General features: G+C 41.3%; 1 protein-coding gene across 1 annotated transcript in view; it reads left to right on the top strand.

Moving 5' to 3' along the window:
* The window catches only part of TNIP3 (TNFAIP3 interacting protein 3), a 69014-nt gene extending 58593 nt beyond the window's left edge, over positions 1-10421 (top strand). The window contains 1 exon segment of the mRNA XM_035112547.2: positions 5912-10421. Within this exon segment, the coding sequence (XP_034968438.2) occupies positions 5912-5991 (80 nt within the window). The 3' untranslated portion in view covers positions 5992-10421.
* Positions 10422-20695: the final 10274 nt, after the last annotated feature.

The raw sequence follows: 20695 nt of genomic DNA, 5'->3' as shown, positions 1-20695 counted from the left end.
AAGCTCCTAATAGACAGTGGAGGGAGACTTGATCTATCCCTTGACATCATTAGTTATGATGGCAGCTTTCATTATGCTGTGGCCATAGTAGAGCTACGTCCTCCATACTGATTTATTGCTGTACATTGAACCAGAAGTGGGTGAAAGGTACCTCAAAAAAGAGCCAACATCAAATTTCAGGGGCATATGCATAAAGTCACTGTGGTTTGAAAATAGTCTCTTACTTGGTAGCACCCAGGGATGGCATTATTGTTAGGCAGAGAGGGGCCGGTAGACTCGTAATCTGGGGAACTGGGTTCCCGTCTCCGCTCCTCCACATGCAGCTGCTGGGTGACCTTGGGCTAGTCACACTTCTCTAAAGTCTCTCAGCCCCCCTCACCTCACAGAGTGTTTGTTGTGGGGGAGGAAGGGAAAGGAGAATGTTAGCCACTTTGAGACTCCTTCGGGTAGTGATAAAGCAGAATATCAAATCCAAACTCAGGCAGCATATGCTAGAGCAGTGTTTCTCAACCAGTGTGCCTCCAGATGTTTCGGGACTACAACTCCCATCATCCCTAGCTAGCAAGACCAGTGGTCAGGAATGATGGGAGTTGTAGTCCCAAAACATCTGGAGGCACACTGGTTGAGAAACACTGTGCTAGAGGGTGAGAACGTGTTAGAAGATAGGCCACACAGCTCTATGTGTCTTGCCTTGCACTCCCTCAGCTTGCCTGTTGCTGTCAGGTACTGCTGTCTCATCACCACTGAGCTGCCAGTCTGGTCAGTTTTCTGCATGTGGAATGGAAAGAAGGTGCCACCTTGTTCTACCCCCTGTACAAAGGGTAGACACACTTCTTGCTTAGCCACCAGGTTTTAATCCAAACAAAGATTAGGCATTGGCCTTAGCTTTGCACACTGCTTTTCTTGGCCATCACTCTCCTCATGGTGTTAGGGGCAAAGGCAGCTGTCTGTGGGATATCCTTGACTTTGGATGTCCCCAGGGCATGAGGGCATGTGACGTTGTCTGCTTCCTTGAAGCTAAAGCAAGTCTTGGTCTGGCCCATACCTGGATGAGAGACCACCTTTAATACCATTATGGAAAAAGAGGTGGGATATAAATATAAATAAATAAAACGAAAGATAGTTCAATGTAATGGGGTAAGTAGATTTTCAGATAAACTCAGGAACTATCTCCCAGCTCAGGTTTCCATTTCTGCCTGAGGTAGCCATCCAGAGCCAGAGAGGAATTGCACATGCCCTGATCTCACACTTTATCTCCTCCTAGATACAATTCCAGAGCCAAGAAACCCATGATCCACACCCTTTGAATCAAAATAGTTTAAAAACAACCATTAGTGAATGAGATAAACAACACAAAAAAGGCTTGCTTTATACTTAAATCCATTATCTTTTCCACTGCTAAATCTACTTTTATTCTACCCATGTGTTTGAAACTGTACTTCCTTGAATACCACACTTTTTTGCATTCAAAAATAGCTTTGATGTTACAGTCATAGTTTTGCTGAAGGAAGTGCCCCCAAAAGGAAGCTCAACAATAAAAAAATAACAACAGTACCCCCAGTTTAAACAGTAGTATGGTTTCAGAAATGCATCCTTTGGAATTGAATGTTCTAAGATTTATTATTTTCCTGTTTAACAGTTAATGGTCAAGGTGAATGTAAAAAGTTTCAAGTATAATGATTATCTGGTATGAGACTCAGGATGCCTAGGGAAGATATCAAAGCATCTTTATACGAACATGTCTTTCTCTGGTTTGCATTGAAATTGCATATGGCATTGGTAATCCTGGTATTCTAGTAATATACTTCAAATTCCCAGATGTTAATGGGCTGTATTTTCCCCCGTTGATTTCATGAGGCATTCATTTAACATATGGAAAGTCTTTGCCTTCTCATCCATTATCTGGAGAGGGGATACAAAATTAGTTCCATGCTATTTGTTCACTAATATAGATGCCACAACCTTGAAAGAGTTGAAGTTGTGAGTGTTTGATTTGTTTAACCTTTTAAATTGAAACAGTTGCAATTGCTGCTTAAGTAAAGACTAGCCTTTCCCCCATCTTTCTCTCATCTGTTTCTGACTTTGCCAGTGTTCCAAATGTATCTGGATCTGAGGACAGCAACAAAGATTTGTTGCAGCTAGAGATAGATCAAATGTCAATTTTGTCCGTCGCGCCCCCCCCCCCCAGTTTTTTTGGTAGGATCACTTTTAAATGTGAATTGAATTGAATATTTAAATTCTTCTCTCCTCCATAGTTGAAGCCTGATCCTAATATCCTAAACATTTTTTTTCAAGCAAGTCCCACTGAATTCAATGAGCCGTACTTCATGGTAGATATGTTTAGCATGGGAGCTGTACCTTCACTTCCAGCTGTGGTCATGTGCAATTCTCCCTTCCAAGTCCTACTCTCTTAAAGATACTTCAAAATAAGCCAGTACCAACTGGGTTCAAGAAACTCTGAGGGCCAAGGAATCCATATATGCAATACTCTAGTCTTCAGCTGTCTTTAACTAAATGAGGGCTGTGCCATTAATGCTCAGAATGCAGCCGTAGGAACAATTTTGCTTTTCAGGACTTGGTTTTAAACCTGAAGCAATAAAGGCAAGAGGGACTCTTGAGTATTTGCAAAATGCATTTCTCTCATCATTAAATAACTGGTGGCTCTCTCTATACTAGGGGCACATGCAACTCAATCACCTTTACATTTCTGTTAACTCAGGAAGGTTGCCTCACTACTTTAGATGAAAAGCCATTTTTCAATCCTCCTGGTTCTTTCCTCACTCACAGTGTGCTTCCCCTTCTGTCTCTGTGTCACCAGTGGATTCTCTGTACCCATTTCTCTTTTAACCTTTCTTCTTTTGTGCTCTCCCTTTCTTAAAAAAACATTATCATTATCTTTCTTCTTCCTCTGTACTCCATAGAGCTCACCGTGTCTTCGGTCACGTCCAGATGTCATGTTTATTGAGCATTTATTGCCATTTGTTTGTGGGGAGTATATACGTTGTTGCATCAAGCCATTGATATCCCACATTTTTCAATGCTCTCCCACCACCCAATTCCTTATTGCAAAAAGTTCAATTCTGGGGGAAAGTGGGAGGATTTTTGCACAAGAGTGCCAAATCAACTTCAATTGTGCAACCTAAATTTGCTGGTATGTTTTTTGAATCCTATCCCAAAATAGTGACAGTCTGGAAGTGTTATTTATCTCTCCCATGTGTTGTGCTTGTGTTTCCTCCCCCACACCCCATCTGCTCCCCTCCCCTCCCCTCTACACAATCACTTTCTCTCTTTACTCCCTGCAGCACCATGCTTCTCTCTGCACCACAATCTACATTGCCCCTCTGTTTTCTCTTTCCGTATCCCATACTTTACTTCTCTATCCCATAGAACCCCTCTTTCAGCTCCACCTTTCCGTTCCTTGTCTCTTTTGTGTCTGGCCCCTGCATCTGTACTGCTCCTTTCCCAGTTCAGCAGCAATGGCACATAAGGTGTCTACTTAACCATCTACAAAATGAACGAAGTCTTCAGAATGCAAGTGAGCAAGTCATGCAATGTGACCAGTGGTCTGTTTGCAACAGCCTAGAGCAGTGTTTCTCAACTTTGGGTCTCCAGCTGTTTTGGGACTACAACTTCCATCATCCTTAGCTAGCAGGACCAGTGGCCGGGGATGGTGGGAGTTGTAGTACAAAAACAGCTGGGGGCCCAAGGTTGAGAAACACTGGCCTAGAGGAATTAGTTAAATGCCTCTGGACAGGACGAGCAACGTGGATGTACAGTATTGATTCAGTCATTACCGGTATCCCATTCCAATTCCCATTTTGAATGTGGTTTGGATAGGGCAGGCCTTAGGTTTTGTTTGTATGCTAAGCTGGCACTGGAAAACACATACTTTTGTAACTGTTATTCACCTAAAAATTCCTTTTCTGCCTCTGTCAATAGAAGCCTGGCAAACTGCCACCAATGGCTTGCATTGCACAGATCCATTTTGCTTGTGTGACATTCATTTATGGCAGTGTTTCCTCATACTTGGCTGATTTAAGCAGCCAAAAGATGTGAAATAAATGGACAATCCAACCAGGATTATGCAAGAGATTTCTGAGTTTCTAGCACAGGATTAACTCTGCTCCCAACTCTCTAATGTATCAGAAACTGAGAAGGTTGGGGGGGGGGGATGAAGGCACCAGTACAAGAAGCCTATTTGGCATGTAAGACTGTTGGAGTTTTTCTGAAGAAACTGGTCACTTGACTCAAGATGCTTTGGGCCTTAAACTAACCGATATGCTCCTTTTTGAGACTTTGCTTTTTCATTCTCATGTACTATAAGTCCATATTAACTTGCACAACACCAGTGACAACGAACCTGCCTCAGGACTAGGTAGGTTTCAACAGGGTTGTGCCAAGTGTTCACTTAGGAATATTTCAGGGTGAAGTGTGCAATTGTGGACATAGGCAAAGTGTCTCTGAATTCCCTTTCAATTAACTATTTGCTACCCAAACTTTGGGGGTTGTTTCTTGGTGGGCTGCTGCTTCAGTGTTATATGTGTTCTTTTCTTTCCTGGGAATATGAACCCAGCCAGCCAGTCATGTAGAATCCATGATAACCATGTCACCAGTCAATTTTGGTTATATGTACAAGGAAGCCAAATCAGAATGAGAAGAAACAGAATGTTTCCTACCTTCACTCCAAAGGATTGAACACTTTGGTCCCTTTTTGCAGCATCCCTATTTTAATTTTTTTGATTATATTTTATTAATCTGCATGAACAAAAACAAATTATTAAAGTATTGGGGGGAATAAATTTTTAAAAAACTAAAATAAAGGAATGAATTCACACCAGTGGAAATGGCACCCTTCTTGGCTCAGCCCTAGATAGTGATTGTGCAGAGTATTAATTGGTCTATTAATTCTCCTTCTCCTTGTAATAATATAAATTCAGTTGATGCAGCATTTTTGGGTTGAAAATGGATGGAATACATTATATCTCCTATACATTTTATAAGAAGACATGATGTACACATACCTCAAAGGAAAAATGAATATGTTTCTTCAGCTGATTAAAGTATAACCTTTTTCAGATTGCAATGCTTGGTTGCTTATTCTGCTTGGAGTGCAACATATATCATTGTGGCTGTAAATCCACATGTTGAGCAGCAAGCTTATATAGATGTAACATTCTGGAGATGTAAACTGTTCTCATGGGCAAAACCAGGACTCCTTGAAATATTTCACGTTTTTCATTTAATCTTTTGCTTCCATGAGAGGTAAAGACACCACTGCCATGTTTACAGTAGCATCTTAGACGAATTCTTAGGAAAGGATTTATATTTTATACTAGCAATATCACAGGGAAATTGCCTATAATAATGAGGTGGGGCGACTAAGAATATCATCAGGTTGAATCAAGTTCTTGTGACAGGTTCTTCTAAACAGAAATTAACCTAATCCAGAAAGTCAGTGGGTTGGATCCAAGTTACATCAGTTGGATGTAGGTCCCACTGAAATCAGTGGAACAATTTTAGTCATGACTTAAGTCCCACTGGTATCAATGAGAAATAAGTACAACTAAGGAAACTGCCTTATACTGAGTCACACCATTGGAACATCAAGCTTAGTATTGCCTACGCTGGCTGGTAGCATCTCTCCAGATTTTAATGGGAATAAGTGTGACTGACTTAGTCTGGATTCGAGCCAATTTGTCCTTGTTTCTCTTTTTGGTTTATTTTAGAATATTAATGATTCCTGTTGTTGTTGTTGTTGTTGTTGTTGTTGCTGTTGTAGCATAATATTAGTTTATTGATATTTTTTAGTCCTGGAAAAAAAAATCAGCTCAGGGTATACTTACTAAGACAGTGAAGCTGGAGAACTAAAGGTGTCTAATTTTCTTTCACATATGTATCCATTTATTTATAGATGCCTCCTCAGAAAACGAAGGTCCCCACTTGTACCATACAAAGAGAAAGAACCGAAGCAAAGACAAAGAGCCATCCTGACATCACCTTGTAACCACCGTTACATTTTCATGTCCTATTGCACTCTGTTTTATATGATATACCATTATATAACATACACACAATGGGAGATTTCTATGACTGTGGCAAAGAGACAGATTCACTTCCAGCTATAGTTGTTGTTGTGGAAAGACTTCCTCCCTCATCCCTTTCTTTTAAAATAGACTGTACCAAACAAGTTGCAACTGTTCAATTATAAATAAATGTCTGAAGGGTTTTAGGAAATGTGCAAGTGAGTGGTGTTATGGTGGTTTCAAGGCAAAACGTCTGTATGTGGATCAAGGGGAGGGGAATCCTGTCCTTACCTTTGGGCACCAGAGGAGCTGTGAGGTATTGCAAGCAGAGTTGTGCATATAAAATGGGGCTAATGGGATGTTTGTCCTATCCACATGGAGCTTACTGTGTAGTCTATAACCCTGCATTTGATCAGGGTTGACTGTAGTAACCCCCTCACTTCACCGTCACTCAGTGCCTAAAAGTAAAGCAAGTGGGGGTTCTTTTTTCTCTGTCACCCTCTATGTTTTAGATATGCTTTAATTGTCAGATTCCTGCCCTGAGCTAGGGAGTCAGAGCAGATGACCTTTAAACTTCCTACTCACTGTAAGATTCTACGGCCACCACATGGCAATCCAGCATTTTTGTGAGCAACCTGCCTCACTGGCTGCTGCAGCAAATGTTTGTATTTGGTTTTACTGCTATTGGGTTGGGCTGCGTTTCAGTCCCCATTTTTAGTTTAAGAATCATCTCGTCGTCATTCTGAAAGTGCATCGCTTTGAGTACGTTAGTCTGCTAAACTGGCCTGCACAGTGTGTGTGATCCACCACTTCAAACGTAGCCAACCAGACATGCACTGTTGCTTTGCTGGAGGATTAACAGTCTCTGTACTTAGGCAACCCTTTGCAGACAGAAGAACAAATGTGTTTCATGGAAGTCCTGCTGGGCCACCTTAGAGGGTGATTGGGCAGCAATTGATTTGGTGGGTCAGTAGCAATCCATCAACCGTTTATTATAGTCAGTAGTCACGTTGGGCTGTATTGATTGTGACAATGCTTGCTGTCTCCTCTAGCCAAATCTTCAGAACAGTCTAATCCATATCAGTATAGCTACTGGTAAGGTTCAATATTGCAACCTAAATACCCAATAACACCTTGTCTTCTATTGCCAGAATTAAAATTTATGGTAAAAAAAAAGAGAACAACAACAACAAACAACCCACATGCATCCTGAACTTGCTTGCATTTACACTGAATGCAGATGGAAATCTGAATGTATGATATAGAATTAAAACCATATTGGTGATATATGTGTAAATGAAATATTTCTAGAATTACTGTAATATTTTGAGCTGAAGATTAAGGCCAGAACAGAGTTTGGCAAGTTTAACCCCTACAATGGTTTAAATGTGATTTAAGCACACAAGACTGGGTCAGCAGCTCGGCTTTGCTTTACCCACTTTAATAACATTAATCATAATTTCCCTTGAAATACAATTTGAGAACAAATGTAATGCACCTAAATGTAATTGCATTTTAAAATGTGAAAGAAATAAGCATGACAGATGTTTGAGGAAATACTGCAGATTTTAATCTGCTTATGGCATTACCTTTTCTTCTCCTAATGGGGTAGTCCTTGCAGGATTCTATCAGAGCTTAGACTTCTAGCGTAGTTGGTCTCAGGCACTGTATCGGCCAGATAGTCATTGGACCATCTTACCAAATGAGGAATTTTTCTATGTCTGTATCTAACTTTATGCAGCAATATCCTTCTGGACTCCACCAACCGCCCTATAGTAGACTTAGAATCATAGAATCATAGAGTTGGAAGAGACCACAAGGGCCATCCAGTCCAACCCCCTGCCAAGCAGGAAACACCATCAAAGCATTCCTGACAGATGGCAGTCAAGCCTCCGCTTAAAGACCTCCAAAGAAGGAGACTCCGCCACACTCCTTGGCAGCAAATTCCACTGTCGAACAGCTCTTACTGTCAGGACTTGTCCAGTTGTGGAAGACACATCTACAGTACTTTCCTACAGTGGTACCTTGGGTTAAGAACTTGGGTTAAGAATTCGTTCTGGAGGTCCGTTCTTAACCTGAAACTGTTGTTAACCTGAGGTACCACTTTAGCTAATGGGGCCTCCCACTGCTGCCGCACCGCTGCCAAGGAGTGTTCAAGTGCCAAGCGATTTCTGTTCTCATCCTGAAGCAAAGTTCTTAACCCGAGGTACTATTTCTGGCTTAGCGGAGTCTGTAACCTGAAGCGTCTGTAACCCGAGGTACCACTATACTGGACATAATTGCCACTTTATTTTTATTTTTTTAAGTCATTTGTATTCCAGTTAATGGATGGAGTTTGTAGCATTAAAAGAATAATCTTAAAGGATTAGGTGTGTTAAGTATTTGAGCCACAATGGAATACAATTCATGGTTAGGGATTTCTTTGCAATTAAACAAATTCCCTCAACAGCTTCATTTTTACATTCATTTATCAAGGAGACAAATCACCCTGACCTTATCACACCGTATAATGGAACCTGTACAACAAGCCTTAAAACTTACAATTCTCCAGAGTATTTTTTTTTTTTAAAAAAATGTATTTGTGGAACTCAAAACCACATTGTACTTTCAGCCATGAGAGAATAATGTGAATTCCCTCTAAAGGAAGATGGGAAAGATTGGTCTCTATGCATGGGTTGGAAGTTGGATTAAATAGTCACTATAGCAGCAGATAATTTAACTAGCAGGCAGTGTAACTGTGCTATTCCTGATTAGTGATTTGGCTAATAAGGGTGAGATCATGGAAAATGCTAATGCAGCGCCTTAGGAAAATCCAATTATAATGTAACCTAATTCAATTCAGGCTCTCAGCAGGTGACCAGTGTTTGTGGGAAGAGCACCCCAGACTCAGGATTGTCGTGAATACACCAAACAGACAGGCCTCTGTGTATCCAATGTTAGAGCCAACAAACCCCATTTCATTCCTTTCAACACTTCAGCTCAACTAATTATGAGGGTTTCGTCTTCCATTTGTGAAGCTTAACTCATTATCATTAGGGTTCATGAAAACAGAGATGAATATATGCCAGCTACTTGGAGTAACTAGGGGAGGGGAGGAGAAATGCAGGCATATTGCAGCCTCAGGGTGCTTTTCTTTTCTTAGTGTCAGCACCTGCCTTTTAATGTTTTGCTGCCAAACATCTGACCCAGCAAATATTTAGTCACCTAAATCCTAGTGAGACAAATTGTGAGAAACTGGTGAGGTTGAAGACATCAATGGGTTTGGAGGGGAGAGCTCCCCCCCACACCCCTCCATTATGGAATAATGCATTAATTATATGTAATTTTAGCTCTACAGCTAAAGTAATGTAGCCAGAGCAGAACATGTATAAGGACTTCTTAGAGGAAAGGTATAGCTTAGTGGCAGAGCATCAGCCAAATTGAACCCCTGGCATCTCCAAGGTGGGCTGGGAAGGACCCCTGCCTAAAACCTTGGAGAGCTGATGCCAAGTCAGTGTGTATGATACTGAGCAAGAAGGTGGCTTCCTACTTTCCTATACAGTGGTACCTCTACTTACGAATAACTCTACTTACGAATGTTTCTACTTACGAATGGAGCTCCATCCGCCATCTTGGATGCGGTTTAGATAGGATTTTTTCTACTTACGAATTTTTAGATAGAGTTGCTTCTACTTACGAATTTTTTCTCCCAATGCATTCCTATGGGATTCGACTTACAATTTTTTCGACTTACGAATGTGTGTTCGGAACGCATTAAATTCGTAAGTAGAGGTACCACTGTATTTGCCTATCCTGGTACCCTCCAGACTACAACTGGTGGGAGTTTCTGTCCACAACATCTGGAGGGCACTAGGTTGTCAAAGGTTGCATTAATGAATACAGTTTGCCATGTTAGTGTTTGTTTGTTTTTAAAGATAGCAAACTCTCTTTTTTAAAGTAACTGTACACCAAACATAATAGGTCATTTCTAGTGGCTGCGGGAACACTTTTAGCAATTAAGAATCCAGTTTTGACCTTCTTTTATAAATTTATAGCAACTCCGTCTATATGGTTGCATCCAATGGTGTCTCTCCACTGCGTAAATAATTTTTGATCTAGCAGTCTCCCATACCACCTCTTACCTTGTGCTGAGAGGTCCTCCAGACACCTAGAGGTGTGGGGTTCAGGAGAGATGGGCATCTGCAAAAACTGCCTCCTTCCCAATTTCACTGATGGAAACCTTTGGAGGATCAAAGCGCCTTGTGTCAGTGGAGGCACAACTTTAGTCACCAGACTCCTTGGCCACACCCACACCATGCATTTAGAGCACTTTAACAGTCATGGCTTCTGCCAAATAAGCCTGGAAACTGTAGTTTACCCCTCAGCAGAGCTACAATTCTCAACACCCTTAAACTACATTCCCCAGTCGAAACAAAATAAAAAAATTCCTTCCAGCAGCACCTTAAAGACCAACTAAGTTGCATGCACATGAAAGCTCATACCAAAATAAAAACTTAGTTGGTCTTTAAGGTGCTGCTGGAATGAATTTTTTTATTTTGTTTCGACTACGTCAGACCAACACGGCTACCTACCTGTAACTACATTCCCCAGGATTCTTTGGAAAAAGCCAGGTATGGTTTCCATAGTTATGGTGAGGATGTGACCTTAATTCAACAGACATCACTAACATCACAAAGTCTTCTTAATAAATAAATCCTTTTCCCAATATGAACCAATGGCTTGCTGGTCGACTCTTCCCCTTTACAGCATCCATTGCCTGCTCTGGGCTGCTGTCACCTGCTCTATAAACAGGGAACCCACAGGTGCTCCTGCTTTCAGGGCCAAGAGACCACATTGTGAAACATGAAATCAGTAAGGGAGGGGGTGGGGAATGATGTGATTCTAGCTGTTTTTATATTTGCTCCTGGCTAAGGGTGTGAACAAGTATAATTTGTGGTAAAGCACCTTTTATTTATGAATGCTGTCTGTTGCATTATGAAATAAAGTTATGAGGTACTGAAAATATGGACCAGGTTTCTCAAATGCTTCCAATTGCTCTCTTACTAGGTATTGTAAAAAGTGATTGTGCTGGTGTCATTTTCTCCAGCTAGTAGGGGAGGCAGATTTTGGAAGCATGCTGATGTGCATTTTGCTCTGACATTAGAATAACCTGCTTAATATGGCAGGAAATATTGTTGAAAGAAAGGTATATTTTTTAAAAAAACTCAACACCCAAACTATAACAATATAAACAAAAAGTAGCAATTACAGTGGTGTCTATAAAAATGTCTGGGCTAGTGGCCTATTGCAGAAACAGACCCCCACCCCCATTCCTGATGTCTTGATGTTAAATCCAAAATGTTCACTTGTTGTTATTTGCCCATACAGTGGTTACCTTCAAGGGCCCAGATCTGTTGTTGTTTAGTCATGTCTGACTCTTTGTGACCCCATGAACCAGAGCACGCCAGGCACTCCTGTCTTCCACTGATTCCCACAGTTTGGTCAAACTCATGTTAGTAGCTTTGAGAACACTGTCCAGCCATCTCATCCTCTGTCGTCCCCTTCTCCTTGTGCCCTCCATCTTTCCCAACATCAGGGTCTTTTCCAAGGAGTCTTCTCTTCTCATGAGGTGGCCAAAGTATCGGAGCCTCAGCTTCACAATCTGTCCTTCCAGGGAGCACTCAGCTCACTTCAGAATGGATAGGTTTGATCTTCTTGCAGTCCATGGGACTCTCAAGAGTCTCCTCCAGCATCATAATTCAAAAGCATCAATTCTTTGGTGATCAGCCTTCTTTATGGTCCAACTCTCACTTCCATACATCACTACTGGGAAAACCATACCTTTAACTATACAGACCTTGGTCGGCAAGGTGATGCCTCTGCTTTTTAAGATGCTGTCTAGGTTTGTTATTGCTTTTTATTTATAAATTCAGTGAGTTTTTCATAAAAGATACCTTAGAAATTATAATATTTTTTGAAAACCAAGCACCAGTGGCCTCTCTTCTTGGTGATGTAGCTGTTGAGTGCAAAGATAAAGGTTCTCCAAAACCAAACACTGATGAAAACCTTATAGATTTGAATTATTTGCCTATATCTGGAGGTAATGGAACATGAGAACTGGACCTTCTTTGAATTTTGCAATGTTGAGTAATGTGTAGAGAAATGCATACATTGTGGCAAGTGTGCAGATATTAGGAAAATTCTTTTAAAGTGCAAACCGATGTGCAAATATGGGAAACTGAACTTAAGACATAAAAGAAATTCAAAACTGAGAGAAACAGTAATTGGAAGATTTGCCATCCCTACATTAGATGCAAAGACCCACATTTAACATTATGTGTAACTTTGCTCTAAGTTTGTTACAGGACTGCAAACTAAACTGGCCAGAACACTCATCTGCATTACAAAAGCCTCTCTTCCACTTTTTATTTTCTAGTGAACAATGATCAGGTGATAGGACACTATGTATGACGGAGGTCCATGGGTGAAAACACTCAGGAAAGCCTATGTAAGAATTTACTAACTTTTTTTTTGTTATAAAACCACTAGATGGAGGTGTTGTTTTAAATGATGCTGTCTAAATGAACTGCTGGAACTTTCAGGCTGGGTTCTCAGAGAACATGTCTCTCTCTGTATATGGAACTCAGCAGTTTTTGATCACTTGTCTGTGATGTCGGTTTTCTGCAGACCTCGCTGCTTACTTTAAAGTTTAGGGTCTGAAAAAATAAATACTTTGTCACACTCTTAAGTGACATTTTCAAACTTTCTTGATCCTTTAATCTCTATTTTGTATGGGTTTCAGTTTTGCTGAATGTTTCCAGAGGTCATTTTTTTTCATTGAAAGCCCCCCCCTTCTTTATGCATCACAGATGTAAAGGAGTTAAAAACACCTTAATTATGAAAGTTGACAGAAGTCAGACCGCTTGCTTAATGGGTGAGAGAGGAAAATGTATAATTTGCAGGGAGGGCAAAGCCCTCAGCCTTAAACCTGCAGCGTCTGACAGAAAGCTAATAAAACCTTCAAGTGTGGCAAAGAAAACAAGGTTTAGAGCTGAATGACTTTTAGGCCTGCCTGTCAGCTTTTTCCACAAATGCTGACACACCACGGACACCATATATCTTTCGAAGTTCCCTGTTGGTGTATACTTTCTCGTACAACTAGTTTTTCCCTCCTCTGAAACTCCTATTTCAGACCCCATTTGTAGCCTATGTAACTATACAAACATGTTAATGTATCATAAACTTATTTAAACGTGCCTAACAATATCCATTTAATCTCTATGCTATCTAAGGCTTTGGGGGCCCTGTTGATATTGAAATCAGAGAGGCACCTACAATTCTCATGGTCATTTCCACAAGTGTTTTTACAAAATTAACTTGATTTGGTGTCCATCATTTCTTCTGTATTTTGGGAACTTTTATTTTAATCATTTTTATTGATTTTCCAATATAAACAGCCAATTAACATATCCATCGAATTATAATCATAACTCAATTAAAATCAATAAACTAAAATAAAAAAACAACCAAATTATTAATTATTAATTTTTCCGGGCTTCCCATAGTCTGGACCTCAAAGTACATCTCCAATATCTTTGTTCTATTATTATTAAAGATTTTCTTGAGTTACAAAAATATGTGCAACGTCTCTTGTAACATCTTTACGAATCAGTTTCATTTGTTGAGACATTGGGAAGAAAACTGCCTTCCTCTTCTTGTTCTCATATTTTCCACATTCCGATCTTAATGCTTTAAAGTTCTTCGCCCCTGGCTATGCAATTCTCAATCATGTCAGAAATCATATATCCCTTCATCCATCGAGTACAGCTTTATTGTGTGTGTGTGTGTGTGTGTGTGTGTGTGTGTGTGTGTGTGTGTGTATTCAACTGTCTATTTGCCAGTACAGCTTTTCCTGACTTAATTCCAATCTGGGCTGTTGTCCAAGTCTATCGTTTGAAGTTTAATGATGCAGCAACTCCCAAGTTGTTAAAATATTCCAATCCAGGCTGTTGTCCAAGCCTGTCATTTAAAATTTAATGACGTGGTAACTTCCACATTGTTAAGTTGTTACTGATTTCCCATCTTTAATTTTTTTTAAAAAATTGATTTTTATTGATTTTCACATACAGCATATTACATAATCAAACATTTTGTCTCATTACATTTATTATCTTTACAATTTGTCTGTAATTCTCAGATAGAAATTCAACTTAATATTGAAAAACTTAAACTTCAAACCTAAAATTACCAAAATTACCAAAATCAACTTCCACATTACTTTCCTCTGCTATTTTTAAATTCATATGTCTAGTTACACGGTATAACATTCCTTATAGTTTCAGTCTATTTTCGTCTTTCTTCATATCATTATTAAACCTTGATCATCTTTCTTTTGTTCCTATATCCTCTTACTTCCTCCGTGTGTGTGTGTGTGTGTGTGTGTGTGTGTGTGTATTTGTTTACTTTTTTGCTATACATTGTATTTGTATATTCTATCTGTATATATTTCTAATTTGTTCTAATCTTTAATTTTTAAGCATACTGTTTACAATGTAAATGAACTGTATTCCACAGATATAAGTCATTTGGCAATCGATCAGCTTTCCCGGAGCCCACACAGTCCCCCCCCTCTGGGCCCTAGAAGGGGGGTTGCTAGACATCCATTTAGCCTTCTTTCTCACTCATAATGAAGAAATTCTGCAAACAGGTGCACTGTATGTTATCCCAAATTGTTGTCTCAAGTCATTATAAAGTCAGCTAGCAAATATTTTCCACTTCCCTCGAAAAAGGGAGGAATTCTCATTTTTCCGTGCTGCATCATATTAACAAGTGCCATCTTGTTTCTTCTTTTATCTTTATCAAGTCTTTCAAGTCTAAGTAAAGCTGCGCAAAATTGAATACTTAATTATAAATAGAGGTCCATCTGTACTTTTCAAAAAAAGAGAAAGGTTGCTTAATAAGGCTTGGCATAGAAAAACAATTTTAGGTATTGAGAAGAAGAAAAAAGAACGTACCAATCACCTCCGTAATCCAAACACCATGAGGAGAATCTCTTTGAAGTCTGAGCTTAAAGACAGGGACTGTGCAGTTCTGCAGGTTTTTTTCTCAGTCTTCTTCGGTCCAGACTATGTCTTTTTATTGTCCAAATCTAATTATTTTATCAAACAGATATTTCTGGCTATGAGAGTGACTTTGGAGAGTGCCAGCCATGTCGTGCTCTGGGACCCAGCGTCCTGCCACTTGCACCTTGATGCAAGCTGACAATCTCGAACGGTCAGCGGGTCTATGAGACAGTCCTCCCCCACCATGGGGAGACTGCCAGGGCTAATTACCCCCATATCAACCCTAATTTACTCGCACGGCTGAGGTGCAATCATGTGGGAGTCAGCCATTTCTCACCACCGGAAACAGGAAGCCAGGAACTTATAATTTTACTATGTTTTCTTTATTTCATTGCACACCACCATGATACTTTTGAGTGAATTGGTGATTCATAATTATTCTTATAACAGCTTACCCAAGATAACTGCAATTATCAACATGGGTGGTATGGCTAGAAAAATCCCACTCAGTGAAGATCAGAAAATAATACTAGTAAACAGCCTGACCCTTCTACTTATTAACAAACACCTGTATACCACATTAAATACAAAGCTGAAAACGCAAATGTTATAAAAGTTTCTTTTCCTAAAAACAGGCTCTTCTAAGTTTCTTTCAGCCATTACAGGCAATCTCAGTGTTTGTGGCATTTGACACAAAAGTGAAATTATCATGTGAAAAATCTGCAAAAAGAAATCAAAATAACAGTGCTTCAGTTCCCTGATGGAATGATGCAATGCAAGTCAGCACCTCGGAGAGATATTAAAGGGTGCTGCCATCTGGTAAACTCAGTAACAAACACAAGGGCTTCAAAGGGTCTTGCTGGTCACCCGTTGTGCGTGCGACACTCTGTTTTTCATTTGTATGTTTCTTGCTAACTTTAGCTTGTCAAGAAGTTCACATTGCATGTTATCCGTAATTAAGGCTGTATTTTGTTCTCAGGATCTACAGACTTTCTGTGAAAATCTACTCAGTTAAGGTATGGCCTTTCTCTTTCTTAAGGAAATGCCAATTTTGACAGTGAAAATGTTAAAATGTATCTTGCAAAAGCTGTGTTGCATTTGTTGTAACATTTTTAATTTGGAATCCTGGCTGTGTTTATCCACCCTTCTAACAAAACCTAAGGTCACTATTCGGCTCAGCTGCACTTTTCTTTCATCCCGTGATATGCAATGGCCTTTCAACAAGGCTAAATGTATATGTATTTGAACATTCCTGCCCACTCAGGAGTCCGTTAATGCTGTCAGTTTTGAAAATGCAGGTCTCAGACTTGGAAGGGTGTGAAATCTAACTCCAGGCTACTCTTTCACCCTGTCAAGGATAACAAGGGGCAGCATTAATTATCCCGTTTTCCATACGGTGTCCAAGTTGGCAGCATTATCCAATGTTCTGTGCCTGTCATGCAGTTCCAGATCCAATGCTGGAAATTAGACATTTCCCCTCAGAAGTGTTAGATGCAGAAACTTAGTCTTAGGAATCAGGTGCACAGGTGCCCTTTTGCACACGTGGTTCCCAGTACATCAGAAGTTCCATCTTTGTAGACAGACTAAGTATGAAACAAACAATCTGGTAGAACTACTGTACAGGAGGAACCATAACTCTGTGGCAGATACACAACACTATGCTTTGCATGCATAGTGCAAGAACTTCCTGACAGTAAGAGCTGTTAGGCAGTGGAATTTGCTACCAAGGAGTGTGGTGGAGTCTCCTTCTTTGGAGGTCTTTAAGCAGAGGCTTGACAGCCATATGTCAAGAATGCTTTGACGGTGTTTCCTGCTTGGCAGGGGGTTGGACTGGATGGCCCTTGTGGTCTCTTCCAACTCTATGATTCTATGATTCTATGCAGAGCATCCCAGGAAAGTTCTGGGAAGAAAGATCTCTGCCTAATACTTTGAAGACCTAGTGCCTATCAGAATAGACAATACTGGCTAGATCGACCAGTGGTCCAACACTAGTATCACCCAGTTTTATATTGTTGTGAGTTGGGGGAAGAAAGTCGGCTACATGCTGAGATCCTTCTAACCCCTGGATCCAGCCAGTGTGAAAATATACGACAGGTTAGTTTCCTAGTGAGGTGATCGCCAGTGGAGATGGGCCATTAAGGGGAACAAAGTAAGTGGATCCGTGTGAAATGGTAAATGGGCATGGCCCCCTCCCTCAACTCACAGACAGATAGAAGGACAAAGCTGGAGTTGAGAGTAGAGAGTTTGCAAACCAAGTTAGACAGAATGATGTTTGGCTTCTGTTCAGATCCAAGGCTGTGGCTATGGAAGAAGCAAGGCTCTCTTGGCATGTTAATGCTGGGAACCCCTCCATCACAGGCTCAGGTTGTATATATGTGTAAATAAGCCACATATCATGAAGACACTGCATTCTGAAGGAAAAACAAACCCTGAGCATCATCATCATCATCATCATCATTTTAATTGTATGTCACCTTTCCATAGTTGAAACTATGCTCAAGGTGGCTTACAACATGGCAAGATTTACATAATTACAAACATAACAGAAATCAGAAACAATAAAAAGTACACATCAGAGAGTACACAACCAAGTGGAAACAATTTCCACGTAAATCGTAAGAGCTAAAACTAAAGATACAACAGTAATATCAATAACAGCAACAGCTCTCTCAACCTCCCATAAACAATACTCCAGCCCAAGAATCTGTTCAACAGCTTCAGCTTTTGTAGCTGGAGTCAGTCAACACTCCACTCTCCCAGGCCAGATAGGAAAGGGGCAGCAAGGCAGGCTGCAGGTCTTCCAGGGCTCACAGCCAAGATGGTCTCATTTAAAACAACACAGATATAAAAAAGTTCCTAGAGTAAGCACCTGGAACCCCTGGAATCTCACACCGCTTGGAGACTGGGGTGGCGTGCAACAATATATTAATCATAGCTGGCTCCCCTTGGGCACAGCAGAAAGGTAGGGCCAGGGGATAGAAACAGGAGCCTGTCTGTTGAACTTAATGTCCATTTGTAACAACAGTAGGCTAAATGTATAACACCCCAAAAGAAACAATAAATGCCTGTCTGGTTTTGTACCACCTCAAAAGTACCACAGCTACTGGGTCATAGTTTAAGAGATGGTATAGATATATGGTGGCAGCAGTAAGAAGGTTTCAAAATAAATGTACCATGGTGGAAGTGGGATTCAAACAGAAACCGCTCCACACACTTGGTGAATCAGCAGCGGTAAAAAGAATCTGGTTTTCCTCATAGAAAGTGGGGTAGCTCACCTCATACATACTAAAATAACATAAAAGAGCTAAAACATTGCAGCAGATTGAAATGAATCTGGATAAATGCAAACTCAAAAATGTATTTTTATTATTTGCTAACAAGTACTATGTCATACTTTTGTTCCCTGTGCCTTTTTTGTCAGTTCTACACGCTGCATACATGAATTTGCACCACATAAAATTAGTTCTTAACGCCTTACTTTGCCAGATTGCTTAGGTGTGCAAAATGAAACTTCCTGCTTGTAATTTTATTCACACAAACCATGGGCGTACCCAGGATCAAAACTAGGGGGGGGGCAAGGGGAGGGGCCAAGGCACAGAAGGGGAGGGGCCACAAAGTGGGCGGGAACGGCGAACTCGCGCTCCGCCGGGCTGTGCCCCTCCCTAGAAGCAGGGCTGGTGGGCGGAGGCGGAGCCCAGCCCAGCGGAGCGCGAGTTCGGCGTTCCCGCCCACCGCGCCGCGCTCCCTGGTTCCCCGCCGCGCTTGGCCTTGCCTGAGGGCGCACCGGGGAGCTGGAGGGAGGGTGCCGCGCAGCGCGGCGGGAATGGCGAACTCGCGCTCCGCCGGGCTGTGCTCCGCCTCTGCCCACCAGCCCTGCTTCTAGAGTAGGGCAGCTGCCCTAACTTGCCCCGTGGTGGGTACGCCCTTGACACAAACAAAGGTGATCCACATAAGGAATTGCTATAAGAGAACAGAATCTAGCACAATGCTATTATACATGTGCACATACACAAAAAGAAATATATGTGTTTTAAATTCAACTTACCTTGACTATTTCACGGTGCTGTTGAAGCTCTGAACACTAGGAATGATTTTGCTTTTCAGGACTTGGTTCTAAGCCTGCAGCAATAAAGCCAAGAGGGTATATTGGGCATTTGCAGAAAGTATTTCTCTCATCATTAAATAACCGGTGGCTGTCCCTATACTAGGGCAGCACATAAATCACTGCCTCAACCCCTAAGAGTTGGTGCCTATGTGGACTAGTGTTATGTGTGAACCCAGAACTCAAATTTAACCATGGTTTATTTGGCCATCGCACCCCAGGTGCTCATGGTTTGCTTGATCATCCGTGGAACAACTTAATTTGTCACTTGCTAAACATGATTTAGCCAGGGCCAGCCCAATACATGTTGCTGCTTGATAAGGACAAAATGGCACCCTCTCTCAATTCCACTGCTAGAAGCCGACTGAGCATTCTTCTCACTAATGATGGACTAGCATCCACCAGCACACCTGACAAAGCAGGCCAGGTTCAGGGGCTCAGGAAAGGAATGTGACAACTGAAGGGAACAGCTGGGCACCCAGGAGGAAGAGCTTAGAGGCTGCTACCGCTACTCCAAGTGTCAACCACCTGTTGCTGTTGCCTCACTATCCCTCATAGTTAGGGCCAGCCCTAAGCTAAGTATTATTATATGTGAACCAAGTCTTTTCACTCATCAGGTTGAAAACAGTGCCCTGTCCTTGACCTAGGTAATGCTGCTGCTTCTCAAGAGCACTGGCTAGCCAGCCAGAATTGTATAGAACAATTCCCAGCCAGAGCAGTTGCTATTGCATGCAAGTAAACTATGTCGGCACATACATGCATATTGAGTCTTCATGTGTTTGTGGTGACCTCATGTGTCATGTAGAGCAGATGTTTCTGCTGTGAATAGTGTGTACTGTGAACAAAAATGCTTGCCTCCTGCCGTTCCTTGTAGATCCCTTCTTCCTTGAAGAGGGACACAGGCGCCAATGCCACATTGCATGAAATGTGTGCGTGTGTTGATCTCCTCACAGCTGCTGTGCAGATGATCCAGCCAGCCCAGAACAGAAATGGAGCCTCTTTCCCTCTCATGAGGACATTTGTCAGGTGTTTAAACAACCATGCTTGCACCCATTAAATAGCACATTCAAGAACAGGAAGGAGCCAGAAGGGAGCAATTCCCACGAGAAAACCAGCACAGGGCCCTGATCTGGATGTATTTCAAGCAGGACGACCATGGCTACTTTTTCTCCAAAATAGAAGCAGCCAGGTTAAGCAGGCTTGTTTGAACCGCAGGCAAGTGATCACCTGGAAAGAAGTGTTGTTAGGTGAAGTAGTGGTCCCTGAAAGATAAAACGGAAGCAATTCTGGAGGATTCTATTCAGGCGAAACATTTTGAAGGATATTTGACAATATTTGTTTTACTGTATTGGTCCGCACCCGCAAATAAGCCACACTTTTAAAATTGAAAGGGGGGGGAGAAAAAAAGACAATACCCAGGCTGCTTCCTGGAGGGGAGCCATGCCGCTTTGCCGACGGCATAAGGTCACAAATATAGGCCACACTTTAACTTTTCACAAATTTGGGGGGGGGGAGTGTGGCTTATATTC

The sequence above is a fragment of the Zootoca vivipara genome, chromosome 9 (genome assembly GCF_963506605.1).
Source record: "Zootoca vivipara chromosome 9, rZooViv1.1, whole genome shotgun sequence".
In the NCBI taxonomy this organism is placed as follows: domain Eukaryota; kingdom Metazoa; phylum Chordata; class Lepidosauria; order Squamata; family Lacertidae; genus Zootoca; species Zootoca vivipara.
Note: the sequence above shows the minus strand (reverse complement) of the source record. Positions and strands in the feature narration are given on the sequence as shown.